This window comes from Xyrauchen texanus, chromosome 1, assembly GCF_025860055.1.
Source record: "Xyrauchen texanus isolate HMW12.3.18 chromosome 1, RBS_HiC_50CHRs, whole genome shotgun sequence".
NCBI lineage: Eukaryota > Metazoa > Chordata > Actinopteri > Cypriniformes > Catostomidae > Xyrauchen > Xyrauchen texanus.
In genome coordinates this window covers 45,424,905-45,436,854 of record NC_068276.1, presented here as the reverse complement: position 1 = coordinate 45,436,854, position 11,950 = coordinate 45,424,905, and the positions used below count along the sequence as shown (strand labels likewise).

The 11,950-nt window shown below is 38.6% G+C and overlaps 1 protein-coding gene across 1 annotated transcript; it reads left to right on the top strand.

Moving 5' to 3' along the window:
• Window positions 1-3,672: 3,672 nt before the first annotated feature.
• On the top strand, window positions 3,673-10,758 carry LOC127661378 (TNF receptor-associated factor 6-like). Its single transcript, XM_052152075.1, has 7 exons — window positions 3,673-3,739; window positions 4,939-5,240; window positions 5,373-5,523; window positions 7,777-7,929; window positions 8,133-8,204; window positions 8,336-8,413; window positions 8,552-10,758. Exons 1-7 carry the CDS (start codon window positions 3,683-3,685, stop codon window positions 9,419-9,421), a joined length of 1,683 nt encoding a protein of 560 aa, XP_052008035.1. The 5' UTR covers window positions 3,673-3,682; the 3' UTR covers window positions 9,422-10,758.
• The last annotated feature ends 1,192 nt before the right edge of the window (window positions 10,759-11,950 follow it).

The window sequence follows — 11,950 nt, the reverse complement described above, 5'->3', positions numbered from 1 at the left end:
GAAAGTGTACAGTTAGATCGAAAGTGTACGTTTTTTACGTAATGTTTTCTCCTGTAAATGTAAACAAGTGCCAACATCATCATATACTGTATGTTGAAAGGACTGAAGCCTGTCAACCAAATCATGAGCTCAATGAATATTGATCATTATAATCATTAAAGGTGTCTGCTTTTTTATTCTATCCGTGCTTCTCATTTCCTAAATTTTGCTTCCTCGTTCCTTCACCCTCAAGCTTTTGTCCCAGAAAACAATCAATGTCCGCCATCATGAAGGATGTATCAGTTCGCTAAATGCACCATGAGGAAGCGAGGATCGAGGACCGATGAAGCTCACCAAGGACGCTTGAGTGAGAAACACAGGAGCTTCCTATGCGGAACACTTTTTGGTTGAAGCACCTGACAAACGCACAAATTCTCCTCTCCTCCTTTGATTCCTCTGTCCTCGTTTCCTATGTGGGTGGAGCAAGGAAACGAGGAAAGGAAGCAAGGAAAAGAAACGAGGATGCACAATTTCAGAAATGAGATGCACCCCTGGTCGTTGGAGGCTTCCAAAAATATTTAGTTTATACATAGGCCAATGTTTATACGTGGTTACCTCTCCCCCATCCCCCCTGGAGACATCGGTTAGTTTTTCTACCACTATCTAACATAATCTGTCCCATGTTATTTTGCACTCATTGCTCATGAAAGCAGAGCTTTCTCAAACTGGGCTCTCTTTCATAGGCAGTGCCTGTTGAAACTTCACATGGTATATTTGGACAGCGCAGAACATTTTCTTTTCTGGCTGGAACTGAACAGTGCATTGTGTGCCATAGGTTTTTAGAGAGTACTGTGTAAGTCCCTGAGCTGAGGAGAGAGAGCCAGCTTTCTCTCAATAGTGTTCATTTACATGCTTCACTTAAAACAGCTGTACTTGCCCTGTTAATTGTCACTGTTTTGTGTGTCACACACTGATGTAATGTTATTGTTGCTATGAACCTCATGCCATTGGCACATTTAAACTAGATAAGTAAAGACTGTCAAGACAAACTTTGATAAGTCAGCCTTGTCAGATAGATGGTGACTGCATTAATTCACCCTTGTCCCCACATCCCATAAGGAATTTGGAGCAGATGCAGCAGTTCCTATGCAAGCATGCGTTTTCTTAAGTGTGTGAATGTTTAAGGGAAGAAGTAGAACAGTATTTCCAATATCCACAGGAACAGACCTGACATTATTCTCGAAGCAACTCAACTGCTGAGCTCCACAGCTGAGGTCATTGCTGACACAGCATGTTTCACATACCCATATGTATGTACACATCTCACAAGCTACTGTGTGTTCGGTATGGACTCTTGAAGCTTGAAGAATTTTTATCTCCTTAAATCAATTTGAAGTAATATTACTTTATTATCTGGAGAATGTTGAAAAATTATACCTCAATTGCTCTTCAATTTACCGTATAATCCTCATAAACAGTCACCATAACATGGATGGATGAAGGGATGCATTCTTTACAGTAAGTAGTGTAACATCCTTAACATAGCCATAGCCAATGCCTTTGTCTGAAGTCCTTATTTGGATTCAGGGAGAGAAATGTAGTAAAAGGCAAAGCTCTTTAAAGGTTAAGAAATCAGCACTGTCTTAAGTTCTCTAATGCTACAAATCTGGTATTTGTCTTGATTATGACTTTCTTTTAGTTGAGTTTGAACTGGTCTGCTGCTTCAAACAAAAACGGCTTCTGAAAGCAAACCCATGAGACAGACGGATAAGAAGGCTAATGCCTAATGAAGTTTCATTCCCAGCACTCATCAACAGTTGTAGATTAGAAAGCTTGCATTGATGAATATGTTGATATTATACCACTATCAAAAAGTAGAGAAGAGGGAACATTGATGATGGAATATATTGTTCTGTCCACCTAACAAAATCAGCAGTACTATTTCAACACTCCTGATTTGACTAAATAAGGAACATATGTAAGCTGGGTTCCTAAGTGTGGTCAGACAGAGTTGCTTTTGTCAACACAGTGAGCAAGTATAGCGAGCGGCTGTTAGAGAACTGAAGCACAGCACACGCTCTTTCCATCTGTACACTAAGCCTAGACAGAAAACCTCAGGTTGCGTGGTGATTAGTTGGTACTAAATGTATACTCTAGAGCTGTCATTAGGCACTGGAATTTATAGTATACATAACAAATTTATATAAAAACAAGACAGCAACAAATCCAAACAAACTAATAATAAACTATGAAATGTTGAGTCAGGAATAATGTAGAGCTGTCAGCACTACATTTAGGGTCATATTCATATGTATATGTGTTTTCATTCTCATTTTCTATTTCCTTAGAATAATAGGATATTGTGCCATATCTTAGATCAAGATCATGATTTCTCAAACTGCATTCACCCACTCAAAACAAAACTGGATGTTTGCGAAAAGAAAAGGCCTGTGTATATTTTTGCAAGAATTTATGTTTAAACAAGAAGGCGTGCTCAGCATCCTGAGTCTGGTTAATAAGAAGCCTTGTTGTATGCAGGTTGTTGACCTTGCTGTTTATAAAATGTGCTTTTTATAAGTGACATAGAAGCTCCCTGTGACCCCCACCTATCCACATTCTGGGGGGGGGGGTTCAGATGTACCGTGGGGTTCAGATGTACCCTAGCATGCCACAACATAAAGCAAAGGACCCCTTCCAAAAATCTAAAGGCATCTATATTTTAACGTATAAAGATCCATACTGTGGGAGAAAAATAATAAGTGTGATACTATAGAGATGTTTTTGGAAAAAATATATAATTGGCTTTTAAATTGATATTGTACCAATAGAAAATATCTATTTATTATCTGGAAAATATTTACATTGTATTAAGATATTATCTTTTTGCTTTTTTTTTTTTTTTTTAAGAAAAGGAGGGACAAGTCTAATTTTTTTTTGGGATAATCAACATTATGCCACAAATGCTGTCAATTGAGCTTAACTTGTATTGACCCCGGAGCATCCCTTTAACTAAATTAACAGTTGGGTTTTTACAAATAAGTTAAAGGGATAGTTCACTCAAAGTGAAAATTCAGTCATCATTTACTCACCCTCATGCCATCCCAGGTGTGTGAATTTATTTTTCTGCAGAACACAACGTTTATTGGATGAATGTTTCAGCTCTGTTGTCCTAAATGCCTTGCCAATACTATAGTTTTCTAATATTAAATCTGTGGCGTGGTTAAATTTTTTAGCTTTAATGACTTGAACTTAAGTGTATGTAAACTTCTGACTTCAACTGTATTCAAAATCTAATTAAATATTTATTAGTATTTGTTAAGAAAATAACGTTAACTTCTGAAGAAGAAAAAATATTGTTCATTCTTAGTTACTGTTAACTACTAATACAATATTAAGTGTTACCAAAATCACATAAGAGACGTTTCTTTCCTCCCGTTTGTAGAAAGGTCTGTTTCCCCTTTTCCTGTCAAATCAGAGGTAACAGCACTCCCTGGTGGGTTGCAATGTTAAAAAATTTGGTAGCGTTCATCACAAAACGCGACTTCAAAATCTGCTGAACAAATGCCCTGGTATCCGCCGATCCCAGACCAGATGAGCCACTGAGCTCCTCATGTGTTTGCGCTGATGCTCACGAGGGTTCTCTTGTTGAGAGCTTATCTGAGATCAGATATGACAGGAGGCCTGACCGCGTGACGCTGCTCTGATGTTTGGAGTCAATACAGGAAGAGGTTCGTTGACAGCGAGGCCGGACCGAGTTAAGGTATGCATTTTTTTTTAGGTACAACGTCCAAAGCGAAAAGTATATCATATCGAGAGGTGTATGGTTTTAGAATATTGATAACGTCGGGGTGAGACTTGTTTGTGTCATCTACAACAGGAAAGTTGGACTTGTTCATTTTGCCGTCTGTTGTGTCTGGTTGGCTTATTTCGCCTGCTAACCCAATTTATCTCTGTTCACGTGGGAAATAAACTTTAGGTTTTAAAAATTCAAGTTAAATATCTTTTGCGCCGTTCTATACGGGCATTATGAGGTAAAAATACATTTCGGAATAACATACTACTTAAAAGAGAAGAGTTTCTCCCACGACTCCCCGCCCAGCAGTGTGCAAGATGAAACAGTGCAGTTTAATGTTGAATAAATCATTTAAGGCAACGGTTTGTCATCTCCAGACTTGTTTCACTTTCGCTGGAAGACACCCACGCAGTTAAAGGAATAGTTCACTCAAAAAGGAAAATTATCTCATCATTTACTCACCCTCATGCCATCCCAGATGTGCATGGCTTCCTTTTGCAGAACAACAAACAAAGATTTGTAGAAGAATATTTCAGCATTGTAGGTCCTTATAATGCTAGTGGATGGTGACCAAAACTTTGACGCTCAAAAAAGCACATAAAGGCAGCATAAAAGTAATCCATATGACTCCAGTGGTTATAACGTGCAAGGACGGGTGGCACCCGTCCTTGCACGTTATAGGTACATTATTCAAGGATCACATAGCATTCGCGGAACACAGCCAATCTCCTCGTACTCACACTTTCTCATCGCACCTTCGCACGTGCACCATGTCACCAAGGTAATGTTAAGATACTGAATGATTGATCGTGTTCACATTTCATGATAGGTGCCATGGTTCTCCAAGGTACTTGAAAAAAATACCATGATTTTTCTATGAAAAATGTCAAAAACACTGGGTTATCACAGACCATGTCTGAAAATTATGTTGTGTGTGTGTATATATGAAAATGGTTAATACTCAAAAACATAGAAATTTGGTAAGTATTTTTAATTATTACTCATTAAAACAAAAAAAAACAATGCCCTTTTATTATCCTTCCATCCCTGTCCCTGCTAAGGTCTGTGCATGCCACTGCTTTTAAGGGTATGAATATTGAGGTATGGCTCATATGTTCTCTCATCGACATAGCACTCTTTTTCGCATTCTCTTGATGTGATTACAGATGGCTTGCAGTGATACGGAGAAGCCCAGCTTTGGTGATGATGCCTGCTATGACAGCAAGTACTCCAGTTGTGCGGTGGCAATGGAGAAAGCGGGGGAATCGTTTCTCAGCCCGACCGAAAACCCCTCCACCATCAATGTTTCTTCTAGTATCCTAGTAGACTTGCAAGGCTATGATGAGGAGTTTGATCCTCCTCTAGAGAGCAAATATGAATGTCCTATCTGTCTGATGGGTCTCAGGTCAGCAGTGCAGACACCATGTGGACATCGATTCTGCAACTCGTGCATCAAGAAGTCCATCAGGTTAGCAATTTGCATTGTTTTTATTTTCACAGAATAGTTTTAGTGTATGCCATTTAAATGTATTTATGTATTTGTCCAGTGTGTGCACTTTCAAAATTGTCTTTTATTAATTTTCTTTCTTCTGCCTGTTAGGGATACAGGGCAGAAATGTCCAGTTGACAATGAGTTGCTGCTAGAGGATCAGCTCTTTCTTGATAACTTTGCCAATCGAGAGATCCTGTCACTCACTGTCCGGTGCCCTAATATTGGTTGCACTGATAAAATGGAGTTGCGGCATTTGGAGGTGAACTTTTTTTGTTGTTTAATCCCCTGGACATGTTCAGTGGGTTGTAAATAAATCCAAATAAAAGCACTGCATCTACAAAAAGTAAAAGTGACCTGCTTCATAATTTTGAGTCAAAATTGGTTTTTGTTTAGTTTCTTTTCTCCCCAATTTGGAATGCCCAATTCCCAATGCACTCTAAGTCCTCCTGGTGGCATAGTGACTCGCCTCAATCCGGGTGGCAGAGGACGAATCTCAGTTGCTCCGTGTCTGAGACCGTCAATCCGCATATCTTATCACGTGACTTGTTGAGCACGTTACCATGGAGACAGTGCGTGTGGAGGCATCACGCCATCCACCGTGACATCCACGCACAACTCACCATATTCACCACCGAGGGCGAACCACATTATAGTGACCACGAGGATTTAACCTCATGTGACTCTACCCTTCCTAGCAACCAGGCCAATTTGGATGCATCGGAGACCTGGCTAGAGTCACTCAACACGCCCTGGGATTTGAACTTGCGAACTCCAGGCCCCCCTATTTTGAGTCACTTTGATGAGAATCACATTTAGAGTTTTATGCACTAAAGTAAAGAGAAAGTCTTAGCCAACATTTAAAGAAATAGTTCACCCAACTTAAAATTTTCTCATAATTTACATCCCAGATGTGTATGATATTCTTTTTTCTGTGGAACACAAACATGTTTGTAGAAGAATATTTCAGCTCTGTAAGAGTGAAAGTGAATGGGTTCCAAAATTTTGAAGCTCCAAAAAGCACATTAAAGCAGCATAAAATTAATCCATACAACTACAGTGGTTAAATCCATGTCTTCAGAGGCGATATGATAGGTCTGGGTGAGAAACAGATTTGTTCTTTGTGCTTTTTTTAGCTTAAAAGTTTTAAACCCTGATGACTTGCATTGTGAGGACTTACAGAGCTGAGATATCCTTCTAAAAATCTTAATTTGTGTTCAGCAGAAGAAAGTAAGTCATACACATCTGGGATGGCATGAGGGTGAGTAAATGATGAGTGATGAATTTTCATTTTTGGATGAACTATTCCTCTAGTTAATTACATATTGGCAGCAGTTTGGAGTAGAAACATAATTATATATTTAGAAGGCTTTCCTTTTTACTTTAGTGCATAAAACACAAAATGTATTTCTGAGTCAAAGTGAATCAAATTGATGGAACAATTCACAAATAGACCTTTCACATTAGACATTTAAATCATATTAGTCAGTGGTCTTGAACTACCTTTTGCAATTGCAGTAGTTATGTCGATTAACATTTTAAATTACAATGACAAAGTAAGCAATTGTGTGGGTTTTTACAGTAGCAGATTTCAATGGTGGAAATGAGCTGCGTTCCAGTTTCTTTTAAGCATTATATTGTATTGTATTTTATTTATTTGTAATAATGTTTGTTAAGGTAAGGCAAATGAAAGTTATTGTAAATTAATATCTATGGTATGGAATAAATAAAATTATTGTTAAATCACTGCTTAAATTATTAGTCCACGTACAGTAAATAATATGGCATATTCAATATGCAAACGTATTAACAACTGATTTAAATCGAAAAAGTTACTGCGTTCATTAGGCCCTTAGGTGGATAGACAGGGGACCATTCGTCCGTTAGATCTTCAATGGTGATCTTGTTCATGTAAGATCAACGTTAGATCATTTGTGGCCTCAGTGGTTGCACTTGGAAATTAAAAACAGTCATTTGCGATCAGAGTTTGTGTACCAGCTATACCAGCTGCGCGACGCTCCGCACAATGTTCTGCACTCTCTCTGCTCTCATTAAAAACAAAGCTGTCTAATCAGCATAATAAACCAAGAATTTACACTGCGTCTGTTCCTTGATTAGAACTGGATTGTTTTTGTTTTTATTATTTGCAGTGTATTTAACATCTACGTTCAAAGCGAGAGGTGCAATATGCAATGAATCCAAAATAATTACAAAATCTAAAGGTTCTTTTCAAGTGTCAGGTGCTGCGCGAACAGAGCAAGAAAATAAAGCAAGCATCTGGGCATTAACATGATTTAAAACTTGTACATTAGTATCAGTTGTCATTTCAAATAGGATGGAGGACTAATCTAAGTGGCTCTGATTGGCCATTGCCATTTCATTGCTCAATGGACATGTTAGTGATTGGTTAGAATACTCAACCGCTGCTTAAACACGTTGTAAATAGGAACCATTGATGCAATGGGAGCAGTGTCATTTGGTTTTGTTTTTAGCTGTGTTGTTATTTCTCCCTTAGAAACACTTGTGTAAGTTTGCCAGAGTGCCTTGCCTTCAGTGTCAGGAATCCGTTCGTAAGAGCCATCTGGATGAACACAAGAGCCAGCAGTGCTTACGGCGAATCATGACCTGCCCTGACTGTGTACGGAGCTTTGTATATGCTGACAAACAGGTGAAAAGCTTTCATATTCACATACTGGATTTGTCTAAAACTAGTTTGAAAATAAAGGCTAATAACTTGGTTATTATGTGATCAGTAGGCATTTTTAAGTTGTTAATTTTAATTGATTCAATTTTAGTAGAATGCACTTATTGAAAGTAGCATTTTTTTGTGTTTGGTTAATTTTACTTGGTGTCTTATTTTCTATCTTGTAGATTCATGAGCTGATGTGTCCTTTCGCCAATACAGTGTGTGACTATTGTGAAATGGTGCTTATTCGGGATCGGGTGCGTCAGAGGATATGCCACTATAAATTGTGTCTGAGACACAACAGTAATTTAGTCTTTTTATTATGAGTAAAAAAAACTTGCATTGTTGAACTATGTAGCTGAATGTAATTTGTGTTTATTGGTTTCAGTTGGCGTCGCACTGTGACACAGATTGTCTCAAAGCTCCTGTAGCCTGTACTTTCAGCACTTTTGGTTGTCGTGAAAAGGTGGGGCATGTGATTATTGTTCCAAGACAACTTCTTTTTAGTACTCTGTGCAGTACCACTTTAACTTGTCAGAACACTGTTGTCACTCCATATCATTTAGGAATGTGAGTGATTTATTTGCACATGTATTTGTTTTAGATGCTGAGAAATGAACTGGCACAGCACATGCAGGAATTTACACAGATGCATATGCGTTACATGGCTGAGTTTCTGCGCAGCCAGACTCCGAATAGCTGTCTTACATCATCAGTTGCCGGCCACTCCTCGTCAGATGAACGTGGTGCCTCGTCCAGGGCAGCAGAACCTTGCCGGTGCAACCAGGAGCTGATTAACCTGCAGGAGACAGTTTTGGAGCTGGAAGGCAGGCTGGTGCGTCAAGACCAACAGATCCGCGAACTGTGTATTCACAATGACACGCAGAAAACCCAGCTCACAGACCTACGTCGTAAGCTGAGTTCATTGGAGGAGGCCACCCGAGAGCTGGAAGCCCAGCAGTACCAAGGTGTTTACGTGTGGCGGTTGGAGACCTTTTCGGCCCACCTGCGCAACCAGGAGGCCGGTCAACCCATAGTCCTCCACAGCCCACCTTTCTACACGGGCCGGCCAGGGTACAAACTCTGCCTTCGGCTACACCTGCAAACCCCCAGCGCCCCCCGCTGCTCCAACTACATCTCCCTTTTTGTGCACACTATGCAGGGTGAGTTTGACAGCCAGCTCTCCTGGCCCTTCCAGGGCATGATCCGGCTGGCAGTGTTGGACCAGGTCGAGGGGCAGCACCACTTGGAAGTGATGGAGACCAAGCCGGACCTGCAGGCCTTCCAAAGGCCCACCGTGCAGCGCAACCCCAAGGGTTTTGGCTATGTCACTTTCCTGCACCTACAGGCATTGAAGCAGCGTGGGTTTGTGAAAGAGGACGTGCTGTTAGTGCGCTGTGAGGTTACACCACGCTTCGATGCCAGCCTCAGGAGAGAGGGAGTGCAACCTCGGGGCCCAGAACCCTCACTTTGATTTCCTGCACTGTCCTCCTGCATTTTTTTAAGTTCTCATACACACACACACACACACACACACACACTGCTGAAACGAGGAATATGTGACAAAACCAGGACTTTCTAGACCATTTATGGTACACCAGGCTCAGTAATGATGTCCTTACATAGTTACAAGTGTGAAAAGTGTTTGATACAGATATGTTTCTCAGAAGTATTTCAGTGCAATCAATAGACAACCACCTGCATGATTGGCAAAATCACTGAATTGCTCATAAACCAAGCTCCTAGGTGAAGATCATGAATGGTGCTGCTTTTGCTTAGTGTTACCTTTCATTTCATATTACTACATTTAATTGCAAATCTCACCTGTCCCAGAAACTTAAAAGAAGGTTCTGTTATTTGTTTGAGACTCAAATAACATTTTTTTGCAATATATTTTAGCTGGAAAACATGACTTTTAGTCATATTTGACAAGGTCAGACAATTTTAAGCATAATGAGTAAAGAGCATCACAGTTTACTGCAATTTTACTAAATCCTGTGCATCGTATTCTTTGAACAATGCTAAAATGGATTAGTTTTAAAGGAATAGTTCACCCAAAAATGTAAATTCTCTCATCATTTACTCACCCTCATGCCATCCAAGATGTGTACTCAATTGAAGATTTTTAGAGGAATATTTCAGCTCTGCAGGTCCATACAATGCAAGTGAATGGGTTCCAAATATTTGAAGCTCTTAAAGCTGATAAAGGCAGGATAAAAGTAATCCATATGACTCCATTGGTTAAATCTATTTCTTCAGAAGCTATATGATAATTGTGGGTGAGAAACAGATCAATATTTAACTCCTTTTTTACTACCATCTCCACTTTCACATTCTTCTTTTTAGTTTTAACAACAATGTTCAGTTCCACTAAATGTTTGCTTCTTCAAATAGGTATGTTATAAGCTTAGCCTTTGTACCAAGCCATGGTTGCCATGATGATTTAATAGGATTCATTCACTTTAATTTATTGTGCCTTCTTAATTTGTCACATGTTGCTCACATTGTGCCTGACATTGCTCACATGTAGGGCTGTCACGATTATGAAATTTGGCTGATGATTAATTGTCAAATAATTGTGATTATGACGATGTCTGTTTTAAGGCTGTGATGATTAATTGTCTTTTTAAGGGTTTTCACGATTAATTATCATACAAATTGTCATTTCTTAAGGTGTGCTTTTTTCTGAATGTGTGCTTCATACACCTTAAAAAGTCATTTTACACATTTAACTTGAAACATAAAATCAGATAATAAAATAGGGATATGTGATTTCCTTTTAAGGCTTTAAAAACGTATGAATGACATGACAAATAATGTTTTAAATAACAAAATATTTCTAAACACTTAAAATATGTATCTTTTTGGTCAACTTTAGTTTTGGTCAATTTTACATTTACACTTGTTATTTGAACTAATATATCTTACATTATATATTTTTATTTAAAGTATTCATATAAATTATTATATTTATATCATATTTTGTTATAATATGCAATTTCTTAACGTCCACACGTTCCTTTAATACTCTGATTAAACCTAAGGGCCTTTGTTTCTCAGCTAAACATTTGAGAGATTTCGTTTCATCAGTGCATCACCCAGCAGAAATAAAGTAGGTGAGCGCGGGGCACAAACTAACGCGGGGTTAGACACGTGGTTAAACGTTTTCCACACACGCTGGTGTGACGTAACTTCATTTGTTTGCTTGTTGCCATATCAACGCTGTCATTTGGTCTTATTACAAAGTGTAGCTGGGCACGTTGTAACATTTCACTTTATTTTTTTAGAGGAAGATTGCAAAGAAGTATATGCAGTATACTTTTGTACACTTATGTTTAATAGACACGTGTGAAATAAATGTGACTATATATATATATATATATTTCACTTTGTTTTTTTAGAGGAAGATTGCAAAGAAGTATATGCAGTATACTTTTGTACACTTATGTGTAATAAACACGTGTGAAATAAATATATATAGACACACAGTAAGAAAACCAAAATGTTTTAGTTTGTGTAGGAAAATTTGCCATTAATAAAGTGAAACCGGAACGCTTTGCATAGTTTAAATAGCAGTTTACTTGTTCGTTTATATTTTCAAGAAGTTTGAAAACTCCCACTTGTGTTTCTGATTCAGAGCCCTTCATGCTCTTCAGGACAGGCGCTGGTTGAGGTCCGTCAGTGACACTCAGACTCGGAGTTCAACTGAATGACACACAAACGCACCATTCATGAGATTTATACAGTGCAATTGAAGTCAGAAGTTTGCATACACCTTGCCAAATACATTTAAACTCAGTTTTTAACATTTCCTGACATTTACTAAGAAAACATTCCCTGTCCTAGGTCATTTAGGATCACTTAAGTATATGAAATGTCAGAATAATAGTAGACAGAATGATTCATTTCAGCTTTGATTTCTTTCATCACATTCCTAGTGGGTCAGAAGTTTACATACACTTTGTTAGTATTTGTTAGCATTGCCTTTGAATTGTTTAACTTG